Raw genomic sequence first — 19,416 nt, 5'->3', positions numbered from 1 at the left:
TGAGTTGTTTTGGGGGAAACGCAAAAGCCCCACTACTAAAACAATTGACAAGCCCCCACTGCTTTTCCATTTGCGCACCGTTAAAACCCATTGTGCATTTTCTAGGTAGGTGTAAATGTCCATATTGTAAGAACTCTGTTCTGCAATGGATGTCTGGGATGGTACACAGCGCAGGTCATTTTGGATAAAGATTCAGATTTTCAAAGCAGAATTCTTTCAACAGCTGGATCATATCAGTGAACAACACTGGCATTCAGGAGAAAGAAGATTCACTGCAGTCAAAAAAATGGTTTAACTTCACAATAATTTTTGAAATTAGGGGAAATCAAGGGAAATGCACACAGAACAATGCTTCACCAGTTTATAAAAGGGTATCGCTCTTGGTTCTTGGCTCCAGAAATCAGAATTGTATTTTTAGCCATAACAAAAAGATTCAACTGTGGTTTTTCCCGTTTGCAAATGCATCTTCCCAGATGTTACTACATATAACACATATATATTTTTCTTGAAATGGCCCATAAAGACCTTCAGCTCAAGAGTTTGGTTTTCTTTTCAGATCTTTTGACCGACATGTGTTTTGGTAGAAGAAAGAGCCAAGTGTTTTGCTCTTCCCATGAGATGGTTCTACACTGCTTGCCCTCTTGCTTGTTAAGGTCTGTCGAAATTAGGGGAAAAGTCGAATTTATGGAAGGCAAAAACGTGTTTTCAGTGCAGGATCTCCTTGTAAAAGATGTATGCACCTAAACCACCAAAAGAGGGATAATTTTACTTATTGCATTAGGATGAGACACTCGCCCAAGTTGTCCATGTCCTGTGAACATTAGTCGCCAAAGCATTCCTTTATTATCCAGCACACGTCCACGCATGTTCGATAATAAAAATGCATAAACCAGTGCTACTAAGAGGGTTGAAATCGGACTGTCAGTTGCTAAAAAAACAACACAATTAATTGGCACTTGTGCTTGATGTAACAATGTGTCCTTTACAAGTCACACTCTTCTCTCTGTCCAAAGTTGCCCCTAGAAAATTAACGTTCTGCATTGGTAGAGGTATTCATCGTTTCACATTTTGTTGGTTTAAGCTTGTCATGACATTGGCTGCCATCTGGAAGTCTTTAACTGGTTTCTTTGTGGAGTTGAAAAACCAGTGATCGCAGTACGGAAAAAAATACAAAATCGAAACTTTTGTCAAGGGTTTTTAGTACTAGCACCATGCATTTCAAGAATACTTTTGGGGTGTATATGAGGGCGAACAGAAGTATTTTGTAAATGCTGGTTGTGCACCTCAAATCTGAGAAACTTTTGATGTCTGATAGTGCATGGGATGTGGATGTACGCATCCTTCGGGTCCATTGTATGTATCCAGTCATCCTTTTACAAATGGGCAAACATTTGATGAAGAAGCTGCATTCTGAATGTTTTGTTCTAAATATATTTGCTCATTTCAACTAAATGAATGCTGAGAATACCGCGAATAAATGTTTCTTCATCTTTTCACTGCTGGGACTGTTTCTACTAACCCTCTCCCAAGGGGACTTTGACTTCCTGAACCAGACGGTCCAGGTGTTGTTGACTATACTTCTTTTGGTAATGGCTGGGGGAAGGTTTGTACACTTCAAAGGAAATCATGTTGCACAATATTTAGCATTAACAATGTCTTTTGTCAAGTTGGAAAATGGCACTGGATAATAACAGCAGGAATTTACGGTTGAGAATGCCTCATGCTTCGCCTCTTTCCGAGCAGCGCGTTTACCTGCTGTTCACAGTGGTGCTGTTTTTCTCCTCTTCTGGTCTTGAATCTCTCATCCTTTGGGGTTCTCTGAGACTGGTTAGATGAAAAGGGTGAAAGAAGAAAGACTGTGCAGGTGGCGATTCTAGAGAATGAAAGGAAGACTTGCATTCCAGATCTGCTGATTTTAGTGTGTATGCATAAGCTTTCACCAATATGTGCCCCAAAGACGTATTCTCCTGAAAGTGGCAATCATAAAATTACTCACTTGGCATCAGTCTTAGGACATTGCGGCCTCGCCCAAGCAGCTCTCTGCACCAAAAGGTCACAGCATTGACCATTAATCGCAAGACCTGCCACTTCTTAGATTCACTCATGACTGACCTGTGTATTGAACAACCATCATTGACAAGTTCCATCATGTCCTATTAATTGTCATCTGGGAGATATCCAAACACTTGTTTCACCGGCTTGCACAGTTTTAACTTCCTACAAGTGTCAAGAGGTTGCTGCTTGAATGGTTGTTGAAGATCTAGTAATAACTATTTTCCTGGTGAGTCCATTCTTTCAACCTTCTTCCAGCTAGCCAGAAAAAGTAGAAGTAGACTCTTATGAACGTGATTTTTTCCTTGTAGCACAGCAGACACAATCAGGGAATCAGGTTCAGTATCTTATCGTATGAACATGGTGTGCTATTTTGGAACCTCGTATTTCTCATCACACCTATGTACGTAAATTAACATTGACCGAGTTTCTGAAGTGTACATCATTGGCTGTAGAAAACCTTGCACAAGTAGAATGAGGGGACATGGAGGGTCCATGGGTTGCAGCGATGTGAAATGATGGTCGACTCTTGACGAGAAGTACAAGTCTGGGCAGTCATCTTCAGTGCTGCTCTTTTTTGGGTGTCTGCAGAGGTAACCAGTTTGTTACTGACATTCTGGCCGATATATAGGCTGGGGACTCAGAAGAGCAATGTGACCTATCTGAACTGGAGTCTACCTGCCTTGGTGAAGTTGACTGTCTTGTTGGTGAGACTGGTCAAGGCAGTGTTCCTGGTAACCTTCCCTGCAAGGAAGGTTTTGAAGTCTTATTTAAGGTTTTCCCCTCGAGTGGCTTTGGCACCCTCGGTTGAACAGGAGGCAAAGAATGCTATCCAGCAGGGTGGGTAGGCTTGGTCATTCCCCAGAGGGCTGAGCTTGACATTCCATTTTTCAGTTGTAGATGTAAAAGAAATGGAGCAAACAGTAAGACTATCAACAATAAAGCCTTCAGGACTTGATCAACGGTGAGGATCTCAATAGGCACACTTTTAGAGTGATTTTGATACCAGCAGGATGCTCTCAACGTTGATGTGCTTGCTGCAAAGATAACAGTGTTGCTAAAGGAACCAGCGTGGGTGTCAAAGCAGGTCCACCAAGAGCCAACAGATCTAGAACAGTACTTTTTCGGGGGTGATACCCCTTAGCACAGTACTCCAATGGAATTATTCAATGCCCTTGGAACGAGCACAAAGATCCCGTTAGTATGATGCCGTCCTAGTCCTGCAACCTTTTTTTTACATATCCTTTGGCAATTTGGTCCCTCGTCTATTATGCGACTGTCTGAAAAGGAACCAATACACAGGGCACAGGTATCCTTCATCTTTACCCACCGAAGGAGACACACTTGTTATATAATGGCTTTGTTGATTGATGAAAAAGGAGTAAAAAAAGGTTGAGAAGGAAAATGTCCCAAAAACATCCTTAATTCTGTGAACAAAAATGTGACCACTATTGGGGAGACAGTAAAGGGCATTGAGTGAAACTAGAAAACGTCTTCAATCTCTATGAAAACAGATATTTTGCTGCTGAGAAGTAGAGCAAATGGTCCCTAGATGCTCTGTTCACAGATTGGGGAAAAAGCTGACTGCAGTACAGTGCTTTTGGGACGCCTCAAGCAGCTTGACAGTACTAAGGTGACAATGACACTTTTGAATGTTATACATGCATAAGGACTATTTCTTAGTGTTTCCCTTCCATTCAAAATTGTGGAAAACCGGGTTAAAATACTGATATATTACTTTCAAGCCGTTACCATTGTCAATTATTAAAAAAAAAAACATTAAAGCTAGAAAGAACTGTATTTTGTGATTTAAAAAAAATGTTTTCTCGCCATTGTTAGAGGTTTTCTGAGATCCTACAAATAGGTGGGACTTTCAAACTTTATGAGTATCAATGAGGCCCATGATGAAGATACAGAAAAAAATGAGAGAGGTCGAAAGCCACATTTCTGTATAAATAGTGTAGTGAGGACTGTAGTGTTAAGCACTTAAACCAAGGTATTGCCTTTAGCATAACCGACACCAAAACTACTTGCAGATTGTGTTCAGTGTAGCATGAAAGAGAACTCCCTCTAAGCAGTTCAAAGTTCCTTGTTTGCCAAACGATGAAGGCAATTACACTGAAGGTGGACATTTTGAGCTTTTTGAAGCATCAAGAGCAAAGCACATTAGATGTCAACAACAAGGCCCAAGACAATTTCTTGGATAACATTATATACCACTTTATATTATTTGGTCTCAATTTGCCATCTGCCACTATGACAAAATAGTGCATGTTTTCAGGTGAAAAGTAGTTCATTTGTGCAGCACCAGGGATACAGAATAGCTGTGCCACAAATAAGGCCCATAAATTTCATAAGAACAATTTTACGTTAGCTCTTTTGTTACTCCATGTCTTTTCTTACAAGTCCAGCATATATAGAAGTAAGTACTAAGAACTTGACATATTCCACGTGAATTTAATTTGACCAGGTCTGGTCAGTCTTATGCTGTTTTCCATTTTCCTTCTACTCTGCGTGCCTTACTTTTCTAAAGTTTCCACTCCCAATGTACCATTTTACTGTTTACCAGCCCCTTAGCTCGAGCTGTTTTCTTCATCCCTTGCTCTATTTATCCAACTCATTGTTATTTGCATAGTACTCATTCTACCTGTCGCAGATCAAACCACCTTCGCCCCTAATGAACTTCATCTACGTCGTAGGTTTGACACTCCTTTTCCCTAGAGTACTTAACCCTTCGGTCTGCAGTTTACCAATATATGTATTTCCTATGGTCTTCATTCCACAGGTATGCTAACATACTACTCATCTCTGTGCTCTGATGCACTGGTCTCACAGTACTTTATGGTAAATATTTCTTCAGTTCTGACTAGACAATGGGCCTCATTATAACTTTTCCGGTCCAGTAACTACGGTACAGGTAAGCTTGCTGGTACCGTAGTTACCGGACAGGCAAACTACGAGGTCTGCCCGTGGGTGCCTGTCAACCTGGCAGGTCCGACCTGCCGTGCGAACGGCACCCACGAGCAGACCTACCCGGTAGCGCCGGCACCGTAATTGAGCGCTACCAGGCTCCCCATTCCCATTGAGCCCTATTGGCTCAATGGGAATGGGGAGCAATAAATACCTGCAATGGGTAATTACCGGCACGGCTACCGCCATAGTCGTAACGAGGCCCAATATGCACATGTTTTTACGCCCCCAATTCCTCAGCCTAACCAATTCCAAATGTTCTCAGTTGCAATTACTCCTCACTCCCGAGTCTCATATTCACTGTGTCCCACAATGTTACTGTTGCCCTAGTTTCCCATTATACCTAGTTTATTGGGTACTCATTCCCCCAGTCACCCTGTTTCCCAGCTGTACTGATTTTGCCGGTTTCACTCTGTTTTTGCCCCCTTGGCAAACTCCAGCCGCCCACCACCTTTACTTCTCTATTCCACACTATACTTGCTCTTCACAGTCCCATCATACATAATGTCTTAACATTAATATCACCACTGTTTGTAATCGCCAGGGTTCAAAGTTGTCATTAAACTCCCCGATTCATCTCCTGCACTGGTCCCAAAATATAAGAACTCTCCCGGTTAATTGTAGAACAAAGCCTGCCGATTTCCACTGTTGCGATTCTGGCAGTTCTGCTTTGCATCTATTTGCTAGTTCTTCACTATGGCCCCCCTGTGCTTGCGTCCCAGCAACCATAGAACTGGTATTCAACGTAAAACTGTTCTTGTTCCCTGGTCCTCTGCTTGATGAATTCCTTCCATTTCCTTACTGTGCGCCTTCATCCTGTCATTTTATAAACACATTCTTATACTGCACTTTTTCCTTCACTCCAAGGCTTATGGTGGTGATTTTATTCACACCATAGTCTCCACCCATCACCTATAACTGGGTCCGGCCATACAGTGGATGTATCCTGGATCTTCCGCTATAATATCTGTCCTTGCCAACGCTCTAGTAATGTTCTGAACTTTGTTTATTCATCAACCCCTTTACTACATTACATTGATCCTTTAGGTTCTTCATGAAGTTAATCCATAGTGCCCAGCTGTGCCCATTGTTCCAGGCTCTTGCAGTATTAATTCCTTCAGATGTTGCTGTCTAGATTTCATAGTTACCCTTTATAGAATGGCACAATCTTCTAAGTTGCTTACATGATCACCGTTCATTGCCCTCCAATGAGCTATAGATAGCTGGCTCATGCAAACAAGTTTGCAAAGAGGCTGCCACATACACAGATGTTGCACCATTGCCCTATATGGTACTATGCAACCAATTCTACCAGACCTCTGTAAATCTGCAACATTCACTTTACACCACCATATTAAGCTGGGCTTTGTTCTGTGCTAGACCTCACCATTTAATGGTAATCAAATCACAAGATGTTCATTTTAAATTCGGACTCACCCGGCGGGATTTCAAGGAAACCTTTCCCAAGGTCCTGGCGGCCACCTGAATATGAGGAATCTGCAGGCTTATTTAATGAAAAGACAGATGTGACAACGGGAACACCTGTTTGTAAGAAAAGCAAAACAGTGGCATGTCAGTAATTCAATGTACTTATTTTCCATTCAAATGCATCTGCTATACATAAAACCTGCAATGACTGTCTCATACGTAAGTCTCCTGGCCTTTCAAACTAATAGTTATTTCCTACTTTTCCTTCTCTGGCTTAACTCATACCAACTTCCACTTTCTGGTCATCCTGATGCAAAATGTACTATTAACTACAAGGTGATTTCCTTCCCATCTGGTGCGACATGGCCGCTAAAAAAGTAATAAAATACAAGACATGCACTGGTGGAAAGCAATTGTACGGTTACAGACTGCATGCTTGTCATGAAAAGAAGATGTGCTTGCTTTACAGCTCCTGCCTGCTCATCAGACTTTCATTAGTGACCATTTCTTTCTTTTTTGTTTTTTTATTGTGCGTTTGGTTATACAACCTTTTACACAAACATATTACACCATAACACGAGATTCATTAAAAAGTATAATAATCAATGTCCAAAGAATTCCAGTTGACAGTCATTTATAAAAACCATCATGCATAAATAGACCAAATAGGCAAACAGAGAGATTAAAATAGAATGTTAAGAACAAAAACTTGACTGTGTCCTGCACAAGCAGTATGTTAAAAAAAAGTACATTTTTTTAATTGTAATTGCTAGTTATCGAATAGGCCCAAGAAAAAAGAAAATTATCAATATGTGGGAACTAAGCAGATAGAAACATGTAATGATCACTACATTCATTCAAGCTGTCCTTAATCTTATTCCAATATGTGAAATGCTGCTGCCTTAATCACCGAAGATTCCCGACTATATATGGCGCTCCAGAATTGATCCGAACAATAATCCTGGAATTCTGCATAAGCTTTATTATACAAAGGCTACAATTGGTAAGCATGTGTTGGTTTCTATATCACTTTTGCACAGTCTGCATAATCGATCCTCTCTTGAAATACCAGTCCAGGCTCCAGTGTTAGCATAGACTGGTAATAGCTCAAGTCTCAAATGCAAGATGAATCGTATTAAAGGGGAAGAATAACACTTAAGTGGCTGTGAGGTTTATCTAAAAAGAGACCTTGTTGGACATATCTCTCATACTTTGATTTCCCTGTCAAATATGTTAATGACTGGATTCGGTACCATGCCATCGTTTTTATTTGATATAGCAAGACACATAGAACTTAATCAGGGTCTCAGGAGATTTGACCAATCAATTTTCGAAAAAGTGATTTCTGACCATATGGGCCAAGTCTGCAAACCAGGTGCTTCGGGAGCGCCTTGTCTGGTGAGCCATGACTGACCTCAACAATGGATTGCTGGCTTCATCAGAGAATATAATGGTTGCCCATAATCTGCAAACAGCAATTTTTCAAAAAGATATTACTGATGGTACACCCAACTCCAATCGAATAGCCTCTACTGGTGTTGCACAAGGTAAGCCTAAGAGTGATCGAAGAATGTTTGCCTCAAGCGACGGTAACCACTTAATAGAACATTCGGGGTATACCTCCAGACCGTATAGGATAGTTGGCACAATTGAAATCTTGTATGCACATACCTTTGCCTCAATGGAGCCCCCCCCCCAATCTCGTCAATAATCTTCCTCAAGACCAGCCACTTCTTCCAAGCCTTGGGTGAGGTACGACATGATAGATGCACAGAGGCATGAATGTTTCGCAAATGTATGCTTAGATATTTATACTTACTGGTTTGTTCGATTTGAGAGTCCCCTACCTGCCAGTTAAAGGAATGATTTTTTGAAGCGTTCTTCCCAAAAACAACAATCTCCGTTTTGTCGGCATTGATCACAAAGCCATTTGTTGCAATATCATTAAAGAACGTGGCAATCCAATTGGGATCCTGGCAAAAATAGCCGTATCGTCTGCGTCGGAAAACATATAAATTGTACAACAGGGGTTCTAGAGCCCAGCCCTGTTTTAACCCTTTATTGGTTGGGTAAAATTCAGAAGGATCACCCTCCAATTTTTGTGTCGGAATATAATAATTAGAGGAAATAAAGCAGTGAGGAATTGATGGCCCAAATGCTTAGCTTCGACCAGAGTCTACTTTTTATGACACTGTCGAAGGCACCATAGTAATCCACAAAACATACATACAATTGGGAATCTGGGTATTGCCAAGTATCTGAGATGAGTCTCTGTATGACCCAAATCGGGTGGGTGGTATTATAATTCTTCCTAAATCCCGTTTGGGTGAAGTAGAGAAGGGCCCTCCATTTTGGCCTAGTTGTCAGGAGTTCGACCAATACGCCTCCAAAGATTCTTGATGAACTGTCCAACATGGCGAGCATACGATAATTCAATGGGATGTGTTGCAGGCCTGTTTTTTTTCCAGGAACCAATAAAGAATGTCACTAGGCCTGCAGAGACCAGGCAAATCAGCCAATCATGGAGGGGGTGGGCGGCCTGGGTGGCGGGAGGGAATGGAGGAGAATCAGGAAGTGGGAGCGGGTCGGGAAAGCACATAGCCGGGAAAGCACAGGGTGGGAAAGGGACGCGGATCACGTGGCAAAGACTCAGTAATGGCCACAGACAGCAAAACAGCACTTGTTCACTTACCTACGTAAGCCCATGTCTATTGCAGTACGCCAGTTTCACAGACATGGGAGAAAAAAGGTAGAGTAAATTGGCCCAGAGCACAGGGTCATATTACTCATGCCATCAGGTCATACAGCCCAGGAAGGTTTCATTTTATGAATAAGTGACTTGTAATCTACTTCTTTAAATTGATGCCACACCTATGAGCCAATCATTGATTTATTTTCGATTGTATCTCGAGCCTCTTTGGCATCCCAATAGATATTTCTGATGTGGGATGCCCAGAACCCCTCCGGCATATAAGTGATTTCATTTGTGGTGGATCCAGCCCTAGCAAAGAGGATTACATGCCAGAACTTCTTAGAATCATTTGTAGCAATCAGTCTATTAATGTAATTCCAATTTGCGTTGGCTGTACCACGTCGATACACAACCACTGCTTGAAATGAGATATAATATGGCGAATTTCTTCGCTCCTCTCAGCGGTATCCAAGGTGTAATTTTTTATTATTTGTCTCAGAGCTTTATTTTTTTCCCCTCTTCATTTTTGCGATTTACAACTTGCCTTGTATGATTCCCTGAAGGATCAGGCTTCTCCTGTCCCCATCTTTAACCACATTTGTCTGGTGGAAGCCTACTGAACTATGGATCAGTATACCTACCCCTGTTGCATACGAGGAGTAAGATGAAAAGTATCAGTGGCACCCCCAGCTTTTCCCCACCTGATGACGCTGCATATATAACAGAACTTTACGGCACTTAGACGGGCAGTTCAGTCCCTGCACATTCCAGGTGATGCATTTAAGTGATACTGGCATTGTGCTCTGTCAGAAGCAGGTCCCCGCCATGTTTCCCAGTATGCTTGTGATACTTCCTGATGCCTCCCTCCCTACCAGTGCAATACTTACTGCCTAGGTCCCTCTTCATTCCCGGATTTGTAGCTACTTCTCCTCCCCAGTCCCCACCTCCACCGACAACCCAAATCAGTCAGTAATCAAGGTGCTCTCCCGCTTCCCCCCTGAAGATCTCCCAAACCCTTGTGCACCCTCCAGCTGATCACCCCAACTACTCAGCTGTAACCCATCTTCACACAACTTGAGCTTCCGCATGGGGGTAGATTGAAGTCCAGCCATTTATTCATTCACATTTATAAAGCGCACAGCAGCCCGAGGCATTGTGGCGCTGTTACAGATACGGTTGCTGGTTACAGAGTAAGAATACTTGGTTACATGACAGAGAAAATAAGAAAGACAACAAAACAGTGGAACAGGAGAAGGACATGCTGGAGAGAAGATGGCCGAGAGGAGGAGGGAGAGGTTAGTTGAATAGTAGTTTTGAGGGTTTTACAGAAGGTGGAGATAGAGGGTTCTGCTCTGAGCGCGTTGGGTAGGGCATTCCAGAGTTTGGGAGCTAAATATGGAAAACTAATTCCTCCTGCTTTGACGATAGGAATGCACAGTTGGTTGGCGTAGTGATTTCTTTTTGGACGGGAGGAGGTGTCTCTGGAAATGGTTTCGGATAGGTAGGAGGGGGCAGAGAGGCTGAGGCATTTGTGGGTTAGAGTGAGGGTTTTGAAGTTGATCCTGTCCTTAATTGGGAGCCAGTGGGCGGCCCATCTAGCATGGGATATATGGTCTCTTTGGGGGATGCTGAGGGCTGCTCGTAGCACGTTGTTTTGGACTATTTGTAGCCTGTTTCGATTTTTGGCTGAGGTGCTGACAAGGAGAGCATTACAATAATCTAATTTGGCTCCAATGGTGGCACAGGCGATGGAGAGGCAGTTTTGGCTAGTTATGAAAGCTTTTATGGCATTTACTAGTTTTTTGGTGTGTGCAGCAGCGGAAGCAATGGCACTGACTAGTCTATTCATGGAAAGGGTGGAGTCTAGGAAGACTCAGAGGGTCTTTAACGAGGGGGAGAAAGGGATGATGGCGTTGTCGATGGAAAAAGTTGCCGTATAGGTCGAGTTTGGGTAGTATTTCTTTGGGGCCCATGAGGATTATCTCAGTTTTGTCCACATTTAGGCATAGCCCATTGTCTGCCATCCATGCTTGGATCGTAGTGTAAATTTGAAGGAGAGCTGGTGCATCTTGGTCATAGGATCCAGTGAGAGGGAGGAGTACTTGAGTATCGTCGGCATAGTTCGTATAAGCTATGCCAAGTGAGTCAAGTTTGTCGAAAAGAGGCTTTTTAAACAGGTTCTAAAGGGTAGGAGCCGTGCAGGATCTCTGAGGGACTCCGCAGTGGGTGGTGGTGGGAGCTGCATTGGCCTGGTCTGAGTATACCTTCATTGCTCGGCCTCCTCACACCTCCGTTATCCTGCGGTCACAACCCAACTACAAGGATCTTACTCCTGTTTTTTCATATACCCTGCACCATCAAAGGATATATTATTCCAGGTCACCCATTGTTCCCCGCTGCCTGCGGGTTCCCAGGTTGTAGATCCAAAAAGGCGTTGGCTTCCTCGGGGTTTGAAAAGAAATTGTTGTCCGCTCTTGTTCTATCCGCAGCTTTGCCAGGAACAACATAGCATAGCGTGTGCCCTTCTCCTTTAGTTTTTTCTTGACTTTCGTGTACGTTCTTCTGGAGGCCTGTACTTTATCCGAAAAGTCTGGGAACAGTATGATCATGTCCCCTTTATAGGTAACCGTTCCTTTTCCTTGGGTTTGTGGAGGGCGGTGTCTCTGTCCCGGTAGTTTAACATATGAGCTATGATCGGGCACGGTGGGTCCCCAGGGACCAGTTGTTTCCCACTCAGTACCCGATACGCCCTTTCCACAATACACAATGCTGAGAATTCCTTTGACCCCAGCGACTCTCGCAGTATCTCTTCCACCAGGGGTTCCATGTTTCTTTGTTCCACTGTTTTCTGGGACCCCAATTATTCTCAGATTATTTCTTCTAGGCCTTCACTGCGTGCTTCACGGCTGCCATGTCTCTGGCCACTGATGCAGATTTGTCCTCCACCGTAGACACTCTTCCCCCCACTTCATCTAGCCTCTCCCGGTGCTTGTCAAGACAGACCTGCATGTGGTCAACTTTACAGGTAAGGATGTCAATTTTCCCATCTAGGGACTGTATGCTTGTCTGTTGGTGATTGAACATTTCCTTGATGTCTTGAAACACCCCATTGGGGTCCAGTGGGGTTGGCTGGGGTCGACTCTCCAGAGATCTCTCCCTGTCTTTCTTTTTTTGCCTGGGAGGAAATATCAAACTGTAGTTTTCTCTGTTGTTTGCTTCCTTTGCCTGACTTGGACATTGCAGCTGAGAACAATCTCTGTGCAACACGGGCCTTGTTGACTGCGTCCTATGCTTGTGGTCTGTGTGTGGTGTCGCTGTAGTCTCAGCTGCCCGGTGCTAATAATCAATTTCTCGTGGGGTGTATGTCCCTTTGCGTGGTGCTCACTGCTGTAAGATCATGCTTTGGACCCTCAGTTCTGTTCCGCCAGCCAGGAGGGGAAGGAGCCCACGGTCCCAATCAGAATGTGCCCCAAGTGGCCTCGGCTGGAGATCGCTGTTTGCCTCCACTCGGAACACCCTGTGACCTGCTTTATTTACAGTTCCTATGATTGCTCTTCATCACTCTGTAACTAGGCAATCAGTCTTCATGTCCGATGACCTGTATTCCTTGAGACACCTCAAAAGTACTTCCCCAGGTCGGTCTGCGTCCTACTGATCCAATTGCTTCTTTACTGGTGAGGAGGTCCCCCCACAGGCGGTAGTAGTCCAGACTGACCATTCGCGGCAGCCCAGAGACCCTGTACCGCTGGGGCCTCAATTCACTCCCACAATCTTATACAGCCCTGTATTGTAGGATTAGACGCCCTGGGGGGTCCTTTCCACGAGTCTGACAGCTTAGACCACTCCAATGTTCTCCTGTAATGCTATGTCCTGGGATTGGACCGCACTTTGGGTTCCACCCCCCCCTCCTCCGTAGGTACTGTGCAGGCCTTGCCCACTTCAGTGTAGGGGGTCATGCAGTATTGTGTTCTTCGCTCACTTGCATGCTCTCCTTGGGCTCGACAGGGGGGCACTGCGAGGTGCGGCGCAGTCGTAGCAGCACTCCGACGTGTTGTCGCCTCTCTCCGATCCAGCCGGATTCCAGCTGTTGTAGAACCTGCAACCCCTAGTGTCTTTATGCAGTGGGCCACCACTGCCTCCGGTGTATCCCAGATCTTCTCAAGGGTGTCGCACCTTCAGCCGCACTCTCCTCTCCGTTTCTATTGTCGCAATCTGGGTTCCCTGTGCTTCCGGTGATATGAATGAATCAGCCCACACGTTCCCACTCCTCGGGGCGTGAGGCCGCTCCCACCGACCTCCCGGATAGAGTATCGCTGCAGTTGTTCAAGTTTAGTTCTCCTCCGGGGTCTGTGTGATTCTATGCGTTCGAGGGGCCAGATGCCGCAGTCTCTCCCCTCACTTCCCAGTCAGTACTTACAAGAGTCCAAGGGTCTACGTCAACTCAGTCCAGTGCGTGGATTCACCCGGTTCCCATGCTGCTTGCACAGCAGTTCACTGCGTGCTTCCTTCGGCTGCTGGTGACTCCAGATCGTACCGCACTGAGGAGTTCCGCTCCACCACATCCGTTGGGTGTTGTTATTGCCACGAACTTCCCACCTTCGTTTGTGCCCGTCAGGAGTGTCGGCTCTGTCTGAGGTTTTCCCAGTCACAGAGAGCCCCATGGGCGTTACAGTTCGGGGCAGATTTCTGTTGTACGCCCAGTACCTTTCTGTCCCTCTGGATGTCCCCAGCTGCAGCTTTGTCGGAAGGGTGAAGGACACCCCTTCCTGTGGCAACAAGGCGCAGTCTCAGTCTCACACAACGTCAACCCGGTGCTATGTGGCTTGGGGAAACTCGAGAATTCTGCCTGTCGGGTGTCGCCGACCTCAATTTCTAGCTCTGGATTGTGGCCACCTCTCATATGCGATTACGGGTGCCCAGGATCATAGGCACGTCACATCCCTGCGCCCACAGGTCTCTGGTCACCCGTTCGGTGCAGGACAAGTATGGATCAGGCAAGAGTCTTTTCCGCAGATGAGCCACAGTCAGATAAGCCTTCTCACGTGGCTGCCTGCTTCGGCGCAACCCCGACTCTTCCCCCTCAGGGCCAGCTCCTCCCTCCTGTCACCAGGTTGTTGGATTCCTCAGCAGCGCAGCACTCCAGTTCTCTGGATTCCGGTCACCCCCCGACTTCTAGTTTCGTCACGGTCGGGTCACTATTGGGACTTAAGCACAGTCGGTATACCTCCGGATATTGGCCGGATCTTACAAGGTGATCGGGAGCTCACAGGCTCGCTGCCATCTTGGCTGGGCTTTCTAGCACCCGCCATTTTAAATAATAGGTTAATAAAGGTGTTGGTGACCAGTGGCATGGACCCTCCAAGGGTCGGCACACTTTGTTTTCCAGGCCTTTTTTTCACAAACAACACAGTGTTGTTGGCAACATCGCCTATGGGCATAAAACACACTGTGTCGGTTTTCGCAAGGACTTGTGCTAAAAAAGACAGTGGGAGGTCTCTCTAGTGGCCAGGTTTATCTGCATGCAAAGGGTTCATTTGGTTATGAGCGATACCTAGACGTGACCACTCCCTGCCTGACACGCTCCTACTATATTATCTAAGAGCAGGAACTCTCTGTGTAGACTCCTTCATGAAAGGATGGAATAATTTAAATCTCTCGGGCTGCCAGTGTTGTGGAGTACCGAACAAATCCGTTACCCACTTCATGTTACTATGACCTAGATACAGTGATCTTATGGCAATGCATTTACTTCCAATCTTCAGACTAAAAGGTATTAGGGGGTGTCTGAAACTCTGGAACTTTGTAAAAAATGTGAAGATTTTAGCAGGTTACACTTTATTGTCAAATATATCCACAAGGCATGGCTCAGCAGGAGGAATGTGTTGTGTAGCAATGGTCAACATATATAACAAGATACAAATATTTTAACTGGTCAGCATCATTGTGATGTTTTGGTGTAAGGTATTATATAATGTTGCCTAATTGGGGTACTTTAATGATTTAGAGCAGTCAGCTGTCATCTCATTGGCTCACGCCATTACAAAGTAGATAATTCATTTTTTTAATGTTTGTGTAAGTTGAGCCAGGAAACTTACTGTAGTGTGTTAACACAACCCCTATTAAGATTGGGTACATTAAATTTTCTATTCAAAGGCAATCAGATTTTAATATTCAACTTCTTGACTAAATTAGGTACACAGTCTGTCTTTTAATCGTGTATGCATTATTGATTGGTTTATATTGATATTGACTATGCCTGTATGTTGTTGCTGTTATGGATTTAAACCGCAATAAAGCTGATGATGATGATGATGGCTCTAGCAGGGCGGTATTTAGTGAGAGAAAGTTGAATGTAGTGTGGTCCCCGACCCCAGAAAGCTTTGTGGATGATGCAGAGGTTCTTGAATTTGATCCTTGCAGTCACCAGGAACCAGTAGAACAAGTCTCTTACCTGGTAACTTTCTGTAGCGGGGCAGGTAGGGAGGGAGCGATATGGAATACGTCGTCGGACCATCCCATCGAAAGAACGTTACCAGGTAAGAGAGTAACTTGTTCTTCGAGGGGATTGGGTCCTCCGACGTATTCCATATCTATGACAGACTCCCAAAGCAGTACCAACATATGGAGGAGGGAAAAGAATTTAGAATATAGAAATTTAGAATGCCCAATTAAATTGCAGAGTAAAGGACCGCCTTGCCAAAGGCCAGATTCTGCCCATGGATAGAATCTAGGGAGTAGTGTCTTATAAAAGTATGGACTGAAGCCCATGTGGCTGCTTCACAGATGTTACGAATAGGAACACCCCTCCGCAGGGCAGTAGAGGCAGCCATACCCCTAGTAGAAAGGTCCCGTAAGCCTACCGGCGGGTCCTTACCCGCCAAGCGGTAACATTCAGAAATTGCCAAGATAATCCATCTAGACAAAGTCTGCTTAGTAACAGCTTGTCCCGATCGCCTTCCAGCGTAACCTATAAAGAGCTGATCGTCCACTCTGACCTGGGACATGCGTGAAATGTAGAAACTTAAAGCTCTCTTAGGTTTCAACGTATGGAGCCTCTCCTCTTCCTTACCAGGATGCGGAGGAGGATAAAATGCCGGAAGAATGACCTTCTGGCTTAAATGAAATCCCGACACCACTTTCGGAAGAAAGGAAGGACGAACCCTAAGGACAACCCTGTCCTTATGAAACACCGTGAAGGGTGGCTTAACAGAAAGTGCCATCAACTCACTCACTCTGCGAGCGGAAGTAACCGCAACTAAAAATACAGTTTTAAGGGTTAACAGTCTCAAAGGACAAGAATGTAAAGGCTCAAATGAAGCACCCATTAGGAATTTTAGAACAAGGTTCAAATCCCAACCGGGCACCTGGAAAGGTGACGGTGGAAACACATTAGTGAGCCCTTTCAGATACTGAGAAATTAAAGGAATTTTGAAATAAGAACACTCCTCAGACGAGTGCTTAAATATGGACAGCGCTGCCAGGTAACCTTTAATGGTACCCACTTGCAGGCGCTGGTGGGCTAACGAAAGCAAAAAAGACAGAACCACAGGAATGTCGCATGAAAAAGGATCCACATTCTTAACCCTGCACCAGTCGCAGAACTTTCTCCAACAGCAATGGTACAGAGACTTTGTTGCCGGCTGTCTGGCCGAAAGCAACACCTCAATCACGTCTTCAGGGAGGTCCCAATCCTTATACCTCAACCTTTCAGAAGCCAAGCGTGAAGGTTGAGGGATCTGACCTCTGGATGGAGAGCCTGACCCCCCTCCCAAGAGAGCAGATCGTCTCGGTAGGGAAGACGGCGTGGAGGGCAGATGGGCAAGTCGAAAAGGTCCGGGTACCATGCTCTCCGAGCCCAGGCCGGAGCAATGAGGATCATCCGGGAACCGAACCTCCGTAACCTCTGCAGCACTTGTGGGATGAAGGGGACTGGAGGAAACGCGTACAGCAGTGTGAAGGACCACTCCACCATGAACGCGTCCCCTAAGGCTCCTCTTGGAGGAAAATCCCGCGAGCAGAACCTTTCGCACTTCCGGTTGACACTGGAGGCGAAGAGATCCACTTGTGGGGTCCCCCAAAGGGCGAAGATCTCCAGGAGAATCTCCTGAGCCAGCTCACACTCGTGAGAGATTGCGCTCTGTCTGCTCAGAGTGTCCGCCGTCTCGTTTTCGTCTCCGGCCAGAAGAACTGCAGAGATCGAAATATCCTGCTGGATGGCCCAGAACCAGAGCTGCATCGCCTCCCTACACAGAGGAAGTAACCCTGTCCCCCCTTTTTTGTTGAGGTAGTGCATGGCCACTGTGTTGTCCGTCAGAATCAGGACATTCTGCCCTCGCACAGTCGGTAGAAAAGCCTTCAGGGCAAGCCTGACGGCCCGCAGCTCCAACAGATTGATATGGAGACTGGACTCCAAAGGAAACCAACGACGGCTGACTGTCAACTCGTTGGGATGAGCTCCCCATCCCGTGAGGGATGCGTCCGTCACGATCGTCACCTCCAGCCAGAGTAGCCAAAATGGAGCCCTCTTCATCAGATTGCCTTCGACGGCCCACCACAGAAGGTCCTGGGCGACCGAGGGCGGCACCTGAACAGGGTCCAACATCCTGCCGGAGGACTGTGACCACTGCAGCTTGAGAGCCCATTGCAGAGATCTCATCCGCAAGCTGGCCTCTGGCACCAGAAGAATGCAAGATGCCTTGAGGCCGAGCAACCGCAAGAACTCGAACGCAGGGAGACTCTGGGCATGTTGAAACTTGTGCACCATCTGCTGAATGTGATGAGCCCTCACCTGGGGAGGGAAACACTGCCCCAGGGATGTGTCGAGCACTGCTCCGATGTACTGGAGCCACTGGGTTGGCGTCAAGTGGGACTTCTTTAAGTTGAGGGAAAAGCCCAGCTTGTGAAGGGAGTGGCAGGTGACTGACAGATGATCCAGATGATCCAGGACTTGCTCGGGAGAGCGCACCCTGATCATCCAATCGTCCAGGTAGGGGTAGACGTGAATCCCCCCTGTCCTGAGATACGCTGCCACCACCACCATGAGCTTGGTGAAAACCCTCGGGGCGGAGGTCAATCCAAACAGCAGGACCCGAAACTGAAAGTGCGAGTCACCAACTGCAAACCTCAGGTACTTCTTGTGGTTGGGAAAGGAAGACAGTAGCCGTGGGCTATGATCTCCAGAGCCCACACATCTGAAGTAATGGCACGCCATTCTACAAGATGCTGCGCCAGCCTTCCCCCAACCGGCGAACCATGGGACATGGCCTCATGACTGAGCTGAAGCGGCTGCGGCATTGCCTGAGGGTAAAGATGCAATTGCCCGAGCGGCCTTGGCACCTCGAGTACCTTGCTTTCCACCTCTGGTACTCCTACGGTGGCCCCTTTGACTTGCAGCTCCTCTCGATCTACCAAAGGATGAGTAATATTGAAAGGAACCTCCCCTCCACTGCTGTCCCCTAGGACGAAAAGGCAGAGGTTGGCGAACTGCAGCGTTCAACGACTTCGCTGCAGCTTTGGAGGTCTGCAACCTCTCAAGGCTCTCCTCAGCCTTGCTGCCAAAAAGATGTTCACCATCAAAGGGCATGTTGATAAGCTGGGCTTGTACATCAGGAGCAAACCCCGACTTCCGCAACCGCGCAAATCTGCGCATTACGGTGCTCGCCGCCATGGATCGGCTGACGCAATCTGCCATGTCCAGACCCGACCAAACGGATTCAGTCATGGCATCCTTGCCATCCTGAACAAGAGCAAAAAAGCCATCCCGTTCCCCCCCTTCGGGAATATGTTCAGCCGCCAACGAGACACAATTCCACAGAGTATGAGTGAAACATGCTAAGGCACACACGGAGTTGGCCACCTGTAAAGCCATACCCCCTGAAGAAAACACTTTATTCGCCCAGCCATCAAAACGTTTGTCGTCCCTATCAGGAGGGATGGTAGAGTACGACGCCTGTTTTGCCGGGGCCGTAGCCGCCTGCACCACCAAACTCTCCGGAGTGGGGTGCGTAGTCAAGTAGCTGGGGTCGCTACTGGCTGGACGATATATCTTCGGCAAAGACTTGCTCACTGCCGGGAGACTCTCCAGAGCAGTCCAGGCCGCTGTCACCCTTCTTTGCAACGCCATATGGAATGGCAGTACCGGGTATGTTGGTGGACCTTGGTCAAGGATATCCATCAGGTCATCCTGCAGAAAATCCACTGGTGGCGCAGACCACCCCAGGTATTCCGTTACCCTCGACATAAGGCGCCGGTACGAGGACTCGGCATGTGTGCCA

At 46.3% G+C, this 19,416-nt stretch overlaps 1 protein-coding gene across 2 annotated transcripts in view; it reads right to left on the bottom strand.

Annotated features, from left to right (window-relative positions):
* Positions 1–19,416, bottom strand: part of LOC138527531 (uncharacterized) — a 1,006,733-nt gene that overhangs the window by 122,686 nt on the left and 864,631 nt on the right. For both annotated transcript variants that reach the window (XM_069638780.1, XM_069638792.1), the window contains exon 7: positions 6,460–6,564. In XM_069638780.1, the coding sequence (XP_069494881.1) occupies positions 6,460–6,564 (105 nt within the window). The remainder of the gene's footprint in view (positions 1–6,459; positions 6,565–19,416) is intronic.

This window comes from Ambystoma mexicanum, chromosome 1q, assembly GCF_040938575.1.
Source record: "Ambystoma mexicanum isolate Mex_15411 chromosome 1q, UKY_AmexF1_1, whole genome shotgun sequence".
In the NCBI taxonomy this organism is placed as follows: Eukaryota; Metazoa; Chordata; class Amphibia; order Caudata; family Ambystomatidae; genus Ambystoma; species Ambystoma mexicanum.
Note: the sequence above shows the minus strand (reverse complement) of the source record. Positions and strands in the feature narration are given on the sequence as shown.